The following is a 19,062-nucleotide window of genomic DNA, read 5'->3' as shown; positions in this document are numbered from 1 at the left end:
TGAATTCTTAGAAACATGTAAAATGACAATTTTGGCTCAGAGGACTTGACCGGTTCAATAAGTATGTTAGAAATGGAAATAATAAAGACCCCCCCCCCCCCACATCCCACCCCCAGGGGCCCAGATAGTTTTTTTCTATCAAAAGTTTGGAGGAAAAATAATTTCTCTTTTAAGTGGTTCCAGGAAACAGAAAAAAGGAGATGTCTAGGGTCTTTGGAGGGAGCGGGGAGGGGTGGTCTCCTTTGCAGACGTGGGTATGTCTGTGCCCTCGTTCCTTTGAAGGCACGTGCCACACAGACGGTGCAAAGCGAGGCGAAGCACTTCTTCCCCAGCTGGGCTGCGTGAGGATTAGATGGTTAACAGAGCAAGGCCTCGGGGCAGCGCAGGGCACCTGGGGCCCAGGGCGGCTCAGCCCCGGGATGTCGGGATGTCGAGGATGCTGGGCTGGAAAGGAATTGGCCGGGTTTCCAAGTGGCATGACGTCACCGCACCCCTCTGCAGTTCCGGTGGGTGAGCCGGCCCCAGGCTTTGTCAAAGTTGCCCAGCGCCTGGCTGCCGGTAGCGGTTAGCCGCGCACACAGGGCTGCCAGTCAGTCCCTGGTGGCCCAGCGAGCGGCTGGGGATTGATGAAGCCGGGGGTTTGCGTGTAGACCCGGAGCAGCGTGGGGCTTGGTGGTCCCGGGCAGTGAGGCTGGAGAGACAGGGTGTGAGGGCAGCGATGGGCTGGTGATCAGGAGAAGTGGCGGCGGGGGGGGGGGGGGTCTCCCCCAGGCCTGTGGGGGCGGAGAAGGCGGCGGGTCCGCGGGCGGGCGGGTTGCATCATCCTGCCAGGAGGGCTGTCCGCGATGCTGATGCTCTGGGCTCCGTACAGCGCTCTGGCCCATCTCACCTGTTACACCTGAGTCAGGGTCTCCATCCCGCCCCTGCTGCCGCTCTCTGGGGTAAGGAACCCCCCGTGAGCTTGGTCCCTCCGCAATGACGCTGTTGTCTGTGCTGTTGGCTGCAGGGTGGGGGCAGGTAGAGAGGGATTTCATGTTTTCATGTGATAAGGGTCATAGGAGGGCCCGGTGCGGAGTGCGCGGGCAAGTCGGGGTGGGTAGGGGGCCTCGGGGTGGGGCGCCGCCAGGTCCTGCTACCTGCGTGGGCGCGCGGGGGCTGCGCCAGGACAGCGGGCACCGCGTCGAAGCTGGGTGTCGGTCCCCCACCTCTCCACCCAGCTTCGGTGTCAGCGGTGATGTCACAGCCGGGACCCAGCCCCCTTGGGCTCCATCTAACCCCATCCCCGCGGCGGCCGCGACGCCCGTCCTCTCCCCGCGCGACAAACCAGCTGGCGGCTGGGCTCGGGCGCCGCGCGCAGCCAACCAGCGCGGCGGGAGGGGCGCGGGGCTGGGCGGGGCGGGCGGGGGGCGCGCAGCCCGTCACGCGGTGCAGCCGTCACAGCGCCCAGTGCAGCCCCGGAGCAGCAGCAGCTCGGCGCTCAGGGACCAGCGCCCCTGCCCGTGCCCATGCCGGGCCGCCTCCAGTGAAGCCAGAGAGGTAAGCCCGCCGCCCGCCGGGTTCCTTCGCCGCGCCAGGCATCCTGCACCTGCACCCCGCATCCTGCACCAGCACCGACTGCCTCCGGCGCCGGCGTCCTGCTCGCGGCCCGAACCGCTGGCGCCGTGCGGCCCCTTCCCTGCCCCCATCCCTCCCCCGTCCCCGCGGAGAACAATGGGGCAAATGCAGGGGTGTCCGCCCTTCATTGGAAGCCTAGCTGGGCCCTCTGGAACGGCCCCTTCGCTGCGGCCCCTGCTGCGCCAGGACTCTCGGCTGGGATGGGCGAGGGTCGCCTGGGGAAGGGTGAGCGCCGCCGGCGGCATCTCGAGACACTCGCCCTCCCTGCCCGGCCCGACCCCTCTCTGGAGAGAAGCCGTAGAGCTGGGATGCGGCGCGGGCTGAGCCTGGACCAGCGGGGGCGGGGTGGGATGGAGAGGAGACTTGGATGGGGACATGGGGGAGGGGCGCGGCTGCAGCGGCCCGACTCCGGGGGAGGGTGCCCAGGGCGGGGGTAGCTGCCCTGGTCCCCAGGGTAGGGGAGGGCAGAGACTGAGCCAAGAGCCTGACAGGCGGGCGGGCGAGGCCCGCGGGGGCTGCTGCAGGAAGGCCCGGCCATAGGCCTGGTGCGCATCTCCGGAGCTGCCCATCATCCTACCCCAGCCGTGTCCCCTTCCCAAGAGCCCCCAGAAAGACCAATGGCTTGGGAGGGGTCGCCAGCAGACAAGGCCTGCGTCTACGCAGCCGGCTCCCGGTAACAGGTGTGGCCGACAGCGGGCGGGGAGGGGTTGCGGGGCCGCCACATCTCCGCTGCAAAGCTCCCCAGGGGCCCGGGCTCTGATGTCAGGGAGGAACGCGGTGGGGTAGATCCTCGCACTCCCTCTCTAAGCTGCCCCTCTCTCTAACTCTCCCCGAATCCGAGGCGGAGCCCTCGCGCTCCGGTAGGGGCGGGATCAGCATCCCGGCGGGGCGGGGGTCCGCAGTGGGCGGGGCGCTCGGGGGGCGGGAGGGCCGCGGGCGCAGGGCCGTGAGGGGGAGGGGAGGGAGGGAGGGAATGCCAAGTCATGGGGCCTGCAGGGCGCGGGCGCGACGTCACCCCGGCGCGGACCCGATGCGCGCCCACGTGCCCTGGAAGAGGGACATTTCCCTAGAGACCGCGGACCCCTCCCCAAGCGGCTGCCCGGCCCCCAGGGGGCGCTGGCATTGTGGGATGAAAGGCCTGTTGGGGCTGGCTGGCGGCTTCGGAGAGGCGGGGGTGCAGTGGCCCCATCCTAGCCCTGGGGACTCAGGTACCCGTTCCTGCACAAGTCACATCGGCCCTGCTCTCTGCCCTGCTCTCAGCTGGCGAAGGGGCTCCGCCAGCCCACCTTGCCCATCCGCCTCTCCGCCTCTCCGTCTGAGAAGGTAGCTTCGAGTTTGAAGGGAAACGGTGGGGTCCAGTGTGGAGGTTGGGGCTGTACCTGCGGCGGCCATTTTGCAGGTGTGGCTGTGGGATGAGGGTAGTCAGGTCTGGAGCAGGGGCGGCGCCTGCAGTGGGGTGGAGAGCTTGCAGTGCAGGGTGGGCATCTGAAGATGGGCAGAATGTCCTCCGTGGGGTGTGGTCCTCAGGGCAGTGAGGCTGGGATCAGGTGTGGAGTCAGGGCCCCCTAACCCCAAGGCTGTCAGTGAGGGCCCCTGTAGGGACAGGCCTGCCTGCTGCCTGCTGCATGCCCCCCTGCCAGGCCCCCCTCCCCCCAGTGCCCCACAGACCCTCCCTTGGGGCCTCCTGCTTCACCAGCCACAGCCAGGTGGACACAGGTTCTGCTCCAAACCCAGAGCTGGTGAAGCTGGGGTTCATACCCAGACCCACGGGGTGAGGGGTTCCGGACAGCCAGCCTTGCCCCTTCCTGTCCTCCCTGGTGTCACCGCTGCTGACCCAGGGCTGATCGTGTCCTCTGGGAGCAGAGCAGGGAAATCTTCCCATGGGTGGAGGTGGAGGTGGGAGCCTGGGGGAATGGGGAGAGCCTTCCTAGGCCATGCAGCTTGCTTGGGCCAGCCAAGGAAGCGAGCTGGGTGTGGCAGGACAGGGAATCTTTTGAAGGGGTCCTGGTACCACAGGATGGGGACATGGGGGGCTGTGGAGAGGCTAGCAGCCCTGGAACCATGCCCTGGCCTTTAGGGTTGGCTGACCAGGGCACATGTCCAGATGACCCTGCACTTCTAAGAGCCAGGAGGGCCTGCGGTGGAGAGTGGCTGGTCAAGGGTCACTCAGTAGCTAATGACCCTCAGGATGACCCCCAGGTTGTCCTCCTGCCCAGCCCATTTAGTGTTCTTAGGCCCAGGACAGGGCTCACCACCCCAGGGAACCCAGTGTGTCATCTCCACGGTCCCTCTCATGCCCAGGAGCATCTCAGAGCTCTTTTGGGGCTGGACTGTACCCTGCTCCAAACCTGTCGGCTTTGGGGTGTCCAGGGGCACAGCCAGGCTGGGGGGCCAGTGACATCCTCAGTTTGTTTGTTCCCTTAGCTGACTGCCTCTGCCCACCTGTTTTCCCCCTTCCCCCCACAGGCATGCCCAGGGCTGGGGTAGAGGACCTGGCGAGGCCTGTGCCCCACTGCCCCACCTGAACTAGCAGATTTGCTGTTCGATTGCTGACATGACCAGGTGGTGTTTAACTCCTGATCCTGGCTGCCGGCTGGGCTGAGAGGTAGTGGATGACCCCAGGCAACCCCATAGCCCCCAGCCCAGTGCCATCAGGACCAATGAGGTAGTCATTGTATTGGGGTCTTTGGAAGGGTGGAGGGCACAGTCAAGGTCAGCTGTCAGCTGAGGCTGACCCCTCCCTGTTCCTCTCAGCCCCTCCTGGGTGCCTCAGTGCCCCCACCCACAGCACCACCTCACACCTGCTTCTCCCAAGTTACCCTGGCTTAGCCTTCAAAGCTGAAGCTGAACCCCTTGTGGCCTGAGTACCACCCTGATCCAGATACTCTGCCTGGGTGGCTGGGCTCCCCCCTCTCTAAAGGCTCCTCACCCTGGATTTAATCCTCTAATCCCCCAGCTCCCTGGAGTGGGGAAGCACCACCCCATCCCCTGTCCCCCTGCTCAGATTTTAGCCCCTAGAGGGGCGTCTAAGGAGAGCAAGTCTGGACCCCACCTGTCCAGGTTCCCTGTTCTTACTCCTTACCCTTCCCCACATGGCCCTCGGGCTGGAGCAGCCACCCCGTACACACACACATACATGCACACTCACCTGACTACACACTGACACCCACACAGGTTCACACACTCATTCCCACACACAGAGTTTGCAGTCAGCTATGTCCATGTGAGGTTCTTAGAGCCCCTCAAAGGCTGCCACCACCTTGAAGCCCTCTGTGAGCACCTCAGGGTGTCAGCCTATCCCCTCTGTAGGAAAGGCATGGACATTTATTGGGTGCAGATTCTAGTGTACACGTCGTGTGAGTCCCTTGTTGTTGCCCCTGAGACTCCACGAGGCAGGTGGTGTCCCAGACTTGGAGACTGAGGATCCTGAGATGGGTGTGCCTTGCCAGGGGGACCTGGGACTCTCCCCAGCTCCCTGTGACTTCCAGAGCTTTCTGTCCCCCTCTCCCTCCCCCTCCCACCCGCCCTAGCGTGCCCAGCACAGTCTCCGGAACAGCAGGCACTCAGTAAGTGCTGTTTCCAGATTGAGCCGGTAGCTTTTTAACCCAAGTGGTCCATTTCCTGAGGGCCCAGGGCGAGCAGCTGCCACTCTGTTAGGGGCGGGGTCCTCTTTGTGTCTCCCACTCAGGGCCTGCTGGTTCCTGAGGCAGCTGCCTCCCTTCCTCTGGGTCTCCTGAAATGCAGCTCTTGGTTTCCAGTGGAATGGCTCCAACTGCTCTTGCAGGCCCCACTCCATGCAGACCCCCTTCCTTGAGCCAGCCGCTGGCTTTCCTCAGAGGGAGGCAGTGATGCCCAGGAATGGCCTAGAGGGGTGTCAGGAGTCCTGGGTCCCACTCCTGGCTCTCAGCTTCTTTCTCCATCTGTCATCATCTCAGGGTGGCAAGGGGCAGGGCTGGACCGTTAATGCCCAAGGCCATGGGGCAGTGGGCCCAGGCTTCTGTAGAGCTATCATGGGGCTGAGGCAAGGGGTCACTCAGCTGCCTACTGTCATTCTCCACCTGCTTCTGGGGCCAGGGCCACACCATGGCTGTGGTCCCTGGTGCCTGGGAGGCGGCAGCTGCAGAGTGCAGCAGGCCAGGCCCCAGACCAGAGGAGAAATCTTAGCTCCGTATCTATCCCCTTTGCTCCGGCTTCACAGTCAGGCAGGACATTCTTGGTGGTGTCTTTTCCTAGATCTGAGCTGTCTTTTTCTTATATTGTATGCATTCCTTCTGTCCTCACCTTTCCCCAGCTCTCAGTCACACCCTTTCTGGTGCCCACACCCCTGGAAGCCATCTCCATCCCTGAGTTGGAGTCTGTGTCTCAGCCCCCAGCGCTGCTTCTTTCTTGGTTTCCTGTCCTGTTTTGCTGGAGCACATCCTTGTGTGACTTCCTGGAATGGGTGACGAGTCCTTGGCTGAGTAAGAGTGTCTCTGCTCTGCCCTTACCTGGGTGGATGGTTTGTTGGATGGCACTTGTTTCTGGTAAATCATTTCCCTGAGAACGCTGGCCGCATCCCTTGCGTCTGAGAAGGCTTTTTCAGTAATTCCTATTTCCTGTCTGGACTCTCTCAGGATCCCTTCTCCCTGAGGGTCTGTCTCCTGGGTGGGTCCACGTGTGCTGGTGCTCGTCCAGCCCTTCCCACTGAGGACTGGCTCTCTTCTTCCATCTGCTCACCTGCTCCTCCCTGCTCATTTTCTCTGTTGTCTTCCCTGAAAGCCTGCATTGGTCTTCTGTGTTCTTGCCTTTCCCCTCACATATTCTGTCTCCTTGTTTTTGTTCTATGCTCTGGACAATTTTGGGCCTTCACTGTTGAGTTCTCTTTTGGAACTTTGTGTTCAGCATTCGCGTTTTGTCTCTGAGAGCTCCGTCTTCCTTGTCTTGAACCTTCCCATTTCATAGCGCCCTCTTCTTGTTTTGAGAGTGTAGTGTCTCCTTGGAACATTCTGAGTACATTCAGAGGTTTGGGGTCGTTCCTTGTTTTTGCTTTTGTCCCACGGTTTCTCTTTCCCTTGGGCTTGTTTTCTGCTGGTGATTCAGTCCTTCACTTTGCAGCTCTGTGCCCTGCTTGCACACGTGAAAGCCTTGTTGGTCCTTTCCGGTGAGGGAGGTGCGTCAGGCTGGTGTCCCGTGATCGGAGTGGGGTTCTGACGGGAGCTCAGTGGGATGTGCATTGGCAGGCCTTGCTTTAGGTGGAGCAGTGGGAGCTGGCTGCCCAGCTGTCCCCCATACCAGCATGCACACTGAAGACTTCCCTCTTTCCAGATGTGTTCTTCCATTTCTGTAGAGAAGAGCCTTCATTTGCCTGGACATTGGCAGCCTCTGCCCCTGTGAGGCGGGGCAGGGGGATGGGTGTGGCTGTTCTGGGACACACTGCACCCAAGGGGTCCTTTTCAGCCTGCACCTCCTTGCCCAGCCTTGAGTCTGTGACCACCTAGTCATCGCTCCTCGCACCTGCCGCCCCCCCCCCCCCCCCGCCATCAGCAGCTTCCCCTAAGGGTCCCCAAAGAGCTTTCTCATCTCTTCTCAAAGTTCTCACCCCTCCTGGCAATGTTGGGGGAGCTTGCCCTTCCTCCTGCCCTCCAGCATGTGGTGTGTCTGATGCAGTCCCCCCAGTCCCCCACCTTCACACCCCTCTGCAGCCCCGTTCTGGCTCTGCCGCAGGCAACAGGGTGGGCTCTGGACTCCTGCCACATCAGTCTGAGTTCTTGCTCCCCTTCATGACAAGACATCTCAAAAGAAGTTAAGTCTTTAAAAAAAAAATACAGGCTATGTTAACAAACGTTTAGCCATGTGCCCACCATCAACCTAGAAATAAAGCATTTCCTCTGCCCCTACAGTGCTCACACCCACAGGCATCGCTGACGCTCCCAGGGAGCAGGGTCTGGCATTGCCCCACCTTTCAGACCAGGGAAGGTTCTGTCCATTACTGACTTAAGGGAGGGCTACATGGATGTCCTGGCAGCATCCAGGTCTTAGACGCCAGCCTAGAGGTTCATCAGTGCCTCGACTTTGGTACCCAGTGCTCTCAGAATTCCCTTTTCTGCCCCTGGGCTCTCGGTCGGTAGAATTATTTGTGAATCTGATACCTTGTGGGCTGTAGCTCACTGGATGGCTTGTCTGCATCTGTCTGAACCATGATTTCGAGATTCTAAGGATCCACAAATGACTCCATGTCCTTCACTTTCACACCTGGACAGCCACTGTGTGACCAGACCACAGGGGATGTCCAGTCTCTGGTGGTGGGTGGTGGGCGGGGGGGGGGGGGGGCTTTAACCTATGAATTTGTGGGGACACAGACATTCAGTTCATAACACCAGTTGTCTCAGCATCACTGGATTAATAGTTCTTCCTTGTCTCGTTGCCCTGTAAAGTCACATTTGTCAGGTAGCAGAAAGGCTGTCTATTTGGGCGTTTCTGATGTCCCTTCTGTGACTTTGGTGATTCCCCGCCTTGTTCCAACCACCTATCTTAATTACTATAGCTTTATATTAAGACGATATCAGTAGGGCATGTTGCCTTCTATCCTCTTGTATTTCTTTAAACTTGTTATTGGTGTTCTTAGCATCTTACTTTTCCATATACATTTTTAGAGGCAAATTATCAAGTTTCATAAATAACGTGATGGAAATTTCATTTGAAATTAGGTTGAAATTTTGGATTCATTTGGGTGAAAAATAAGATGTTGAAATATTTTCCTCCATGAACAGGTTATAATTCTTTATTTAGATTTTATATAATGTTTTTTGTAAAGTTTAAAATTTTCATAAAAGCTATATGCATCTTTTGTGACATTTATTCCTATAAAGGTACTTTATACATTTGTTTATTTTTTAAATGGTACTTAATTTTTTTTAACTCTTTGTCTCTAGTGTATACCAACATGGTTGGTTTCTAGCAACTTTGTTGAACCTTCCCACTAATGAAAATATTTGTTTGTGGATGCTCTTGATTTCTGTGCAGATAAGTAAATAGTCTGCAAATAATAACAATTTGGCTTCTTCCTTTCCAACCCATATTTTGTCATTGTTATTTCTTTTTCTTGCCTTATCACTCTGGCTAGTACCACTGCTACAATGTTAAATAGAAGTGGTGACAGCAGACATTTTAAACTTGAATTTAAAGGAAATGTTCCTAATATTTCACCACTAAGTGTGATGTTTGGGTAGGTTTTTTAGTAATGCCTCTTATAAGATTAAAGAAGTTTTATTTTATTCTCATGTTGCTCAGAGTTTTATCATAAATGAGATGGGAAAATTGAGTGCTTCTTCAGTACCTATTGGGAACCTCATTTGAATTTTTCCCTTTAATGTGATATGTGGTGAATTACATTAAATAGCTATACTAGCACTCAGCCATATGTTATGTTACCATAGTGATACTCTTGGAATAAGTCTGCTGCATTATCCTTTTCTTTTTCTACCTGACTTTCCTGCTAATATTTTGGACTTTTTTTTATCTGTGTATCTATGTTCATCAGTGAAATTGGTCACTTCTCAACTTTTCTTTGTCTAATTTGCTACCAAGGTCATATTAGCTTCAGTGAATGAGTTGGGGATATAATCTTTCTCCCTCTGTCTCCTTCTTTTTCTTGTTCTCTTAAAGAGTTTGCGTATGATTACCTGTTTGTTTGTTTTTTAATGTATGGTAGAACTTTCCTATAAAAAATGTCTGAGTCTGCTGTTTTACTTGATGGATATATTTTTAAACTGTTGAATCAATTTCTTTAATGGTTGTAGGAAAATGCAGGTTCCTACTGACTCATTTTTTCTCTTAGTCTCTTTGTTATAGGTCACCTGATTCTAGATATTTCTATATTATGGAACAGCGGTTCTCAACCTATGGGTCTCGACCCCTTTGGCGGTCGAACGACCCTTTCACAGGGGTCGCCTAAGACCATCCTGTATATCAGATATTTACATTACGATTCATAACAGTAGCAACATTACAGTTATGAAGTAGCAACGAAAATAATTTTATGGTTGGGGTCACAACATGAGGAACTGTATATAAAGGGCCAGAAGGTTGAAAACCACTGTTATGGAACATCTGAATTATGCTTTCTTCTTATAAAATATGTTGGCTTTGTTTTGTGAAGCAGATAAATTGCTTGGGGACTAACCTGATACTTTCAAACCTGATTTTAAGCTTTTCTAGGGTTACTCTAGAGTATATATCACCCCAGGGGTGGTTAACCCAAAGGGTGAGTTCTTTGGGTTGTCGACTGAATGTCTGGGGTGGAGGGATCAAGAAAACTCTCTATTCTGGTTGATAGAAGCTCAGTGTCTTACACTGTGTGTGAGCTCTGGGGTTATGTGTTCTTCTTTGCCTGGACCACATGGGCATGGACTAGTACTCTACAGACCCATGTGCCCATTTCTGGAGCTCCAGTACTGAGCAACTCTTTCCACAACTCCAGCTGCCTCGACCTGCCCTGTGCCGAGCCGGCACGGCCATAGGTGAACCTGAGAGGGGGCGGTGAAGGATTTAGAAAAGACAGACAAGAGAATAAAGCTGGGTCTAGGTGGGACATTGCTTCTCTGATGGAGAGACAGCGTGATGGCCTGCAAGCTGAGTCTTTATTTTATAGCCACATTCCACGAAGCAAAGTAAGGGCGTGGTTACAACGTTCTTGGGTTTCGAATCTACTCAATTACATACACCCGATCAAGCTTTGTTTACTTGCTGCATCTCCCGCAGCCCATATCACTGAGCCAGGTGGGACCACAGGTTCGGACCATAAGGTCAAGCTTACAACTATAGCCTTTGGCTATAATTGTGCTGGGACTTGCACATGGCTTTGCCAGAGGATCGTGCCCTCTCATTAGTCCCAGGCTTGAACCTGTCCAAACGCTGTAGCCGCTCTCCACACTGCCCGAACTCTGACCTCCATCTCCCAACTCATAAAGCCACTGCGAGGTTTGAGGGGTTGCAGGGCTCACTTCATATGGTTCCCTTCTCTCAGTGATCACAGTCCTAATCTGCCTGTTGTACAGTGTCTGGAAACTGTTGTTTTCATACGTTTGTCCAGTTTGCTAATTGTTTGCAGTGGCTGCCAGAGGTGTGGCCAGTCGTATTCTTATTATCATGTACCACTAAGCTTACTTATAGCTCCAGAATGATTTCTCCTGTTGTGTATTAGATGTTTATTTTAAATTTCTAAAATTTGGGTTTTTACTGATTTCTTATTGATTTTTAATTGCATTGTGTTCAAGTACATGATACATTTGATCCAGTCATTGAAACTTAGTAGGAGGTGCTTTATGGCTTACTACATGGTAAAATATTGTAAATGGTCCGTACATGTTAGAAAAGAATGTTTCTCTAATTTTTGAGGACAAGAGAGCACATACTGGTTCATGATTATTATGTTGTTCAAATCTTCCACACCCTTAGCTGTATGGCTGATCTGTCAGTTACTGAGAGTGTGTTTAAGTTCCTGCTGTGTTAAATTAGTGAATTCTTTCATGTGGCATGAGTCTTAACCTTAGTTTTATGTTCTCATCATTTTGTCTCTCTGGGACCAGAATTCTAGGTAATTTTTTCTGACATATATTCCAGTTCATTAATTCTCTGTTCAGTTCCATTTAATTTACTGATTAACATGTCTGCTAAGTTTTAAAATTAAATGATTACATTTTTATTTCTAAAGGTTATGCATGGTTACCCCCTCCCCCCGTATTTAACCCCATTATTTCCCATTCCTGCTCATTTCTGTGAACATTTCAAGCATACTCATTTTATCACCAATTCCAGTATCTGGAGTCCTTGAGGATCTCATTCTGACTTTCTTTCTTTTCCTCCTTTCCCCCTTGGCTCTTGCTGGGGGTGCACTGCTCCTTTGGTGTTTGGTAGCAGTTGATTGAACTCGCGTTTGACTAATCATCTGTGGGAGTATTGGGGACCTGAGGGGGAGGAAGCTCCTTCCAATATTTCCAAGGAGGATTTGTATTTGCTTTGCAAGGTGCTTTGGGTGCAAACACATGAGACCATTGTCAAAATGAAACCCGAACTCGACAACAACAGGTTGGTGGCCTCAAATTCTCAAAGAACACTGGCTTTTCCTCCACCTGGAGCTGAGTCATTGAGATGCATTCTCCTGTGTCCCTTTGATGGAAGGTGGCATTCCCCCGACCTCCCATTGTAGCTTTGGAGGATGCAGCTTTCTGTGGTGATTTGGTTCCAAACCCAACTTGCATGTGTTTCGCCCATTCCCCACCCAGCAGGTGAAACTCAATTGTCTGCATTTCTGGTGTCAGCAAATTCCTGCACTTCCTTCCAGATGGGCTTGCAGCTTTAATTTCGGCTCCTCCTTCCTTTTTTTCCTTTTCCTCAGAAGTTTCCTTATTTTATTCTTATGTGCATTATCCACCCCGAGTTTCCAGGTGATTTCTAATGGCGTAGGGTGTCTCGTCCGTCGTTTGCCAGAAGTGGAAGTCTCTCATTCACCTGTTTCCCCCTCAGTTGAGAGATATTATAATGAGCAAACTGATTTTTGTCTTCACATTTACCAGTGTGTGTCCACCAAAACAAGGTCTTTTAATTCATTTACTTATCTGAACCATTTGGTAATTACTTTAAAAATAATTCTTCTTAGGTTAAATATGAAGGCGCAAGTCAAGAGGACTTGTCCAAAGTTAGATTCCTGAGGCTTCTCCCCCACTGCTCCTTCTCCACCTCTTTTCCTCTTTCTCATCCTCCTTTCTGTCAATCTCATCCGTTCCTGTGACTTAAAGAGTCAGTGCTGCCGTAACCCGTTTGGCTCAGTGGATAGAGTGTCAGCCTGTGGACTGAAGGGTCCCGGGTTCGATTCCGGTCAAGGGCATGTACCTTGGTTGCGGGCACATCCCCAGTGGGGAGTGTGCAGGAGGCAGCTGATCGATGTTTCTCTCTCATTGCTGTTTCTAACTCTCTATCCTTCTTCCTTCCTCTCTGTAAAAAAAATCAATAAAAAATATTTTTTAAAAAAGAGTCAGTGCTCACAGGGACTGATCCATTTTTCCACCCCCCTTCAAATGCACGCACCCAATGCCCTCTGAACATCTCCAGCTCCCCAGTGCTGCTGACACCCGGGTAAGGGGTGAACCAGATGATAGCACTGGCCTGGCAGTTTGGGCTGCTGGGTCACACCCACCTGGTCCTGCTCAAGGTGAACCTTCCAGTCCTGAGGCTCCCTGAGGGAAGCTGGGGTCTGGATGGACCTGTGAATAATGTGATGGAGACTTCCCCTCCCCTCACCATGCTTTTAAAGTGTCTATTTCTGGCTTTAGCTGCATTTCACCGTGTCGACATGTTGGATCTTCATTATTCAGGTCAATATTTTCTAATATCCTATGAGGTTTTTTTTCTTTGACCCAAGGGTTATTTAGAATTGTATTGCTTAATGGTCAAACAATTGAGGGATTTTGTGGGTTTTTGTTTATTTGTTTTGTATTGATGTATAGCTTAATTCTACTATGGTCAGAGAACATATGTCTTAAGATTTTAATTTTAAATGGAAATTTGTTAGAGTTTGCTTTATGACCAGCCTATGGCTAATTTTAGTAAATGTTCTATGTACACTTTAAAGGAGTGTGTAAGATATGTATTTTTCCTTCTCAGTACCTGATAGAACAAGTAAACCAAAATTTTTTATTTTTTTATTTTTTAATCCCTCTGTGTCTTTTTATTTAAAGGTATCTCATGTCAACAGAATATAATTTTAAAAAAATCTGTCCTGACAATTGTATTGTTTTACTAGGAGTATTTAGTCCATACTAATTGGGTTGGGCTTTTAGCTACACTCTTAAATATCAGTTTCCATTTGAGCTAACTTTCCTTTGCTCTGTTTTTCCTCCTTAATTGCCTTCTATTGGGTTAATAAAAATATTTGAAAATTTATTTGTCTTGCTAATAACTTGTTAGTTATACATTATTTTTTGTTTTAGTTTTTTAAAATAATTAATCTAGCAATTGAAACAGGTATCCTTGACAATCTAATAGAAAGTATCACTTTTCTACTTTCTCAATAATGTCGAGACCTTAGAACCTCGTCTTTGGCTTCCTTCATTTCTGTTGAGAAATCGATTGTCAATCTGACTTTGTTTCTTTTTCCATAAAAGGACCGCAAAATCATTTGGTCTGGCCCTGCCAAGGCATTAGAGGTGAGTTAATTAAATGTTTGACCAAATGTAGCAGGCTAATTTTTAAGCTGATAATTTTGTATGGCCTTTAAATGATGTTACAAATATCCAAACGGCCCTTGGCAGAAAAAAAGGTTCCCCACCCCTGCTTTAAAGGTTGTATGTCTTTTTTTCTCTGTCTGCTTTTAAGATAATTCTCTTCATCTTTGGTATCAGCAGTCTTATTATGATCTGGCTTGTTGTAGTTTTCTTTGTATTTATCTTCCTTTGTGTTTGCACAGCTTCTTGAAGATGGATTGAGAGGCTTCAGCAGTTTTAGACAATAAATGGCCATTATCTTTCTAAGTATTGCTTCCCCCCATTCCATCCCTTCTCTTCTTATGATCCAATTACATGCATATTGGACCATTTCACGGTGTCCTAGATTCCTCTGACTCTCATTTCTATGTTTTTCATTCTTTTTTCTGTGTTCTTTAACTTTCTAATGACCTGTCATCCAGTTCATAAACACAGTCTTTCTCTGGGTCTAATCTCTTGAGTTCTTTTTTGTAAAAAACAGTATATATATATATATATATATATATATATATATATATTTTAAAGGTTTTTTAAAAATTGATATTGAGAGAGAGAGAGAGAGAGAGAGAGAGAGAGAGAAAGAGAAAGAGAGAGAGAGAGAGAGAGAGGAAGGGAGATGGAGAGAGAAAAGCATCGATATGAGAGCAGAACATCCATAGGCGGCCTCCTGTATGCCCCCTACCAGGGATCGAGCTTGCAACCCGGGCATGTGCTCTGACAGGGAATTGAACCAGCAACCTTTCAGTGTATGGGACAACACCCATCCAACCGGACATGACATCGCTTTAGTTCTTAATTTTAGTTATTGTATTTTCAGTTTTAGAATTTCCATTTGATTCTCCCCCCCTTTTTAAATATATATAGTTTCAAATCCTCTTGCTAATAAATTCTCTATTTTCCCATGTATTTTCTTCATCATTTTTTCCCTCTCATTTTGAACATGTAAATCATGGTTATTTGAAAGTCCTCGGATAGCTCCTGGGTCTGGATCATGTGTAGGTATGTTCCCTTTTTCTCTTTGTGTTTTTCTTTCCTCCCCTCACCCCCAATTTGTTTTGAATCATATAGTCCCGTCACTTTTCATGCCTTGTAACTTTTGCTGTAAGGTCAGACATTACCCATTAAAACACTGCAGAGGTTCCAGGTGGTGCACCTCTTCTCTTCCAGGAAAACAGAGCGGAGGGTCGCCTCTAAATCAGGCAGAGACGGCTGAGTCGGGGTGCCTCTGCAGTTTGGACACTGCTTACCTTACCCATGGTTCTGCCCTGTGCCTCCCGGGGCTTTCAGATCTGGCCTGGTGTGATCACCAGGGCCCCTCCTCCGCTGGATCCAAAGGTTGTTGCTCTGATCTCTTCTCCTTAGCACCTGAGACCATGGGAGACAACTCTTGATTTTCAGAGGTTTTCTGCTTGAGTATTTAAACTTCTCCCCCTCATACCTTCTGAGCTTGGACGTGTCTTAAGGGGAGAACTGGACATCTGTTTGGCGTCATTCTCTACTTCTTTCTCCTGGGATCTTGGCCTCTCAAGTTTGTTTCTCTTGACCAAAGACCCTGCAGGTTCCTCCGTCCCCCAGCAACGGCTCTCTGCCCGGGAAGACTGCAGATTCCCAGCCTCTGGCCTGGTGACCAGAATGCAAATATGCTCCCAGGGAAAGTGCCGCAGAATGTCATCTCCTGCCCTGGCAGTCCCCCGTCTCCGGAATCTTGGCCTGCTAGTCTGCATGGCTTCAGTAGCTCATTGATTCCTCAAAACAGATTTAAAATTTTTATTCAGCTTCTTTAGTTGCTCTTGATCCTGGGGTCCCCCAGAGGGCTTGGCCAGAGATCTCACCCTGTCCTCACAGAGAGGAGGCTGGGGCACCGCTGGAAGGGGTCTCTGGGCCAGATTCTCCTGAGGGCGCTATGACAGGTAGGGAGGCTGAGGCAGAAGATTCCCTTTCAGGCTCAGCCTGGGCAGCGGGAGCTCAGGCAGCGTATCGCCTGGTCTGCCGCAGTGGCAGCTTTGGTGAAAGGATTTCCGTACCTTTGTGATTCCCATGAATCGCCTTCCCCACCAGGTGGGGTTTGAAGCTCTGCACTGGTCCCAGCATCATGGGACATCCCCCATGCCTGTGACTGCGCTGTTGCCCACAGTGACAGTCCCCTGTGCCCTGTCCTGGAGCCAGGGTGGCACTGTGCCTCCCGTCCCCTCACCTCCCCAGAGCCCCCCAGGTGCTTCCCCTCTCTACCCCTGCCCTGATCTGGGCACATGGGGACTTGACCACAGTCTGCTGTACTGGATGAAGCTCACTCTTCCCTCGCTGGCATTCAAGGCCTCCTGGAGCCAAGGGCCCTGTGACGGCTGGTGCAGGACAAGGGCTGCCGCCAACAGGAGCGCCTGCCCACCTAGCCTGCCTCTCTGCCCAGGGTTCTCTCTGGGTGCCTCAGTCGGGCACTGTCCTACCTGTCGGCCAGGCAGTGGGTGCCCAAGGGCCATGCTCCTGCAGGGGGAAGGATGGGGTGTCATGTGGGACACCCTCACCAAGCCCAGACCTTGCTGCTCCCTGAGTCCCATCTCCGTAGCCTGGGACACTTCCACAGGGAAGACCTGGTCCCGCCTCCCCTCCTGTCTGGTCCGAGTCTTGCTGCGGGCACTGCTTTGTCCACTCACTTCTGGCCTGTGGGCTTTTAGCACCCAGATACAGTCCTCTCGAACTGCACAGACCCGGCGCAGAGCCCACCACAGGCCTGTGTCCTTAAGGGGAGTTGCTTCCTCAGTGTGAGTGAAGGTGACCTTCAGGTGGATGTAAAGGTTACCTTCACACTCACGGGGATTGTCACAGAGCAGGCCCTGTGGAGTCTTGGCTGCACTGCAGCAGCTCACTCCCCAGCATCCTTCACTGATTCATGGGTGTGGTAACTTTTCTTGCTGAGGATATTAATTATAAGGTATTTAAAAATATTTTCTTCTCTTCCCTGGATTGTCTCTTTCTGCTGTGTGCCTTTTTTGTTTGTTCTAGTCTCTGCATTTCTTGCTAGAGGGTGTGGTTCCAGTCAGTTTCCCCCGCTAAGCACCCCGCACTCTCCCATGGCAGCCAGCACACTGGGCGCGCAGCAGCAGCAGGAATAGCTGGGGTCCCACTGCTGGACATTTTGGGTGCAGTTCACACCTCTTTTTAGTGTGTGCTTCACACCCACCCTCATCTGGTGCTCAGACCCCTTTGTTTAGGCTGGACAGAGCCTCTGGCGTCTGCCTGGTGGGGGAAGTGCTGGTGGGGGGCAGGGTTTTCGATATTCACAGGATGGGGGTCTGGTTCATTAGTCTGCTAGGGCTGCTATAACAAAGTACCACCGATGGTGTATCTTAGACAACAAAAATTCGTTGTCTCACAGTCTGGAGGCTGGAAGTCCAAGATCAAGGTTCCTCCTGCGGCTGGAGGGAGAATGGGCCCCAGGGCTCCCCAGCTCCTGGTGGCTACTGTCAATCTTTGGTGTTTCTGGGCTTGTGGATGCATTACCATCTCTGCCTCCTTCTTCACCGGACATCCTCCCTGCAAGTGTCTGTGTCCAAATGTTCCTTATTATGAGGACACCAGTCATATTGTGTTAGGGGCCCACCCGACTCCCGTGTGACCTCATTTTAACCAGTTACATCGGCAAGGACCCTAATTCCAAATAAGGCCACGTTCCGAGGTCCTGGTGGTTAGGGCTTCCACATGTGCGTTTGGAGGACATAGTTCAACCCACAACAGGGTCTAATGCTCCCTCCGGTGACTTTCCACAAATGTGTGTTTTTGGTGTCGCCCAGACACTGGCCTTCAGGAGAACCTGAGCCTTCCTGGGTCCCACAGCAAAGTGGCTGTCTCTTGTTAGGCTTCACGCCTCCCATTGACTTCCTTTTCTAAAATTCGTGGCGTTTCTCCCCTGCAGCTGCCCCTCCAATCCTGTCCTGTGGGCTGGAACCCGGTGCAGGTGTCACTTAGGGTTTGGTGGGAAGTGGGTTCAGTTTGCCAACCAGAAACACCTCTTCTGCCTTTTTAGATATTGTTTCCAGTTCACGTCTCCCTTTTTCCCAAGGTGTGTCCTGTTCTCGCTGGGGTTCTTGCCACTGCCAGGAGTGACCCACGAAGGTTGCAGAGATGGCCGGGGCCTCAGTGAAGGTGGCGGTGCGCGTCCGCCCCTTCAATTCCCGGGAAATGAGCCGTGACTCCAAGTGCATCATCCAGATGTCCGGAAGCACCACCAGTGAGTATTGGCTGCGATGGATTGTTGGCTGCTGCTGGTGCTAGGCCATGGGTCCTGTCTCCTGGCCAGAGGTAGCAGCTGATCTGGCCTGGCTCGCTCTTGCTTCTCGTCCACACCGTGTGTAGGTTTCCTGGGGCTGCAGTAACAGATGACCACAAACTGTGTGGCTGAAAACAACAGAAATGCATTCTCTCAGTTCTGAAGGCCAGAGTCCGAAATCAAGGTGTTGATGGGGCTGGTGTGTCCATGTCATCATGTGGCCTCCTTATGGGGACAGCGATCAATGGATTTCACACCCACCCTACTCCACTGTGACCTCATCTTGACAACTAATCACATCTACAAAGACCCTGTTTCCAAATAAGGCCACATTCTGAGGTTCAGGGAGCCATGAATTTTAGGGGACGCTGTTCCACCCATGGTTACTGATTCCTTGTCTTGCTTCAGTGGCCCCAGGTTCATAAATTGTTTTCCTTTTTCTATTCTTTTGCTGTGTTTATAATTGTAAATCATCTCAGAACCTTCCGAGAGGTGGGAGGCCTGGAGTCAACATTGTGCATAGGAGGTGGGAGGAGAGAGGCAAATTCAAGAAAGTCAGAAAGGCAGACACACCCTGAGGGGTCCTTAGCACACAGGGTCCAGAAGAGAGGATGCCTCTCAGACCCCCTTGGCTCCATTGTCACACTCATTTGTAGTGAGTTGCTGCTTGGGTGCAGATGTGGGCAGAGCTCACCGTCTGAGCGGAAGCCCTCTTTGCCCATGCGGACACTGTTAGTTGCCTCTGTCAACCTGTGCAGTCTCAATGCCTAACTCATCTGAGAAGTCAGCACCCATTTGCCATCACTGTTCTAGAATGTTCTAGGCTCCAAATAGAGCTGCACTGGACACGGAAGAGCCCAGAAGGAAGCATGGCTGTGGCCGAGCAGGTGGCCACACTCTGCAGGCCTTTTCATTAGAGGAGTTGGAGACACATGATGGGGGAGG

The 19,062-nt window shown here is 51.8% G+C and overlaps 1 protein-coding gene across 27 annotated transcripts in view; it reads left to right on the top strand.

The window, feature by feature from the left end:
- Positions 1–845: 845 nt before the first annotated feature.
- Positions 846–19,062, top strand: part of KIF1A (kinesin family member 1A) — a 72,975-nt gene continuing 54,758 nt past the window's right edge. For 13 of the 27 annotated variants that reach the window (XM_070422561.1, XM_070422560.1, XM_070422581.1 and 10 more), the window contains exons 1-2: positions 1,434–1,536; positions 17,911–18,078. In XM_070422561.1, the coding sequence (XP_070278662.1) occupies positions 17,973–18,078 (106 nt within the window). In that variant the 5' untranslated portion in view covers positions 1,434–1,536; positions 17,911–17,972. Of the gene's footprint in view, positions 942–1,433; positions 1,537–13,754; positions 13,797–17,910; positions 18,079–19,062 lie in introns of those variants that run through there. The other 14 variants (XM_070422580.1, XM_070422579.1, XM_070422578.1 and 11 more) reach the window with 3 other exon arrangements.

The sequence above is a fragment of the Myotis yumanensis genome, unplaced genomic scaffold, assembly GCF_028538775.1.
Source record: "Myotis yumanensis isolate MYYU_CA2020_CCGP unplaced genomic scaffold, mMyoYum1.0.hap1 SCAF_8, whole genome shotgun sequence".
NCBI lineage: Eukaryota > Metazoa > Chordata > Mammalia > Chiroptera > Vespertilionidae > Myotis > Myotis yumanensis.
The sequence above is the reverse complement of the archived record's forward strand: the minus strand, read 5'-3'. Positions and strand labels throughout refer to the sequence as shown.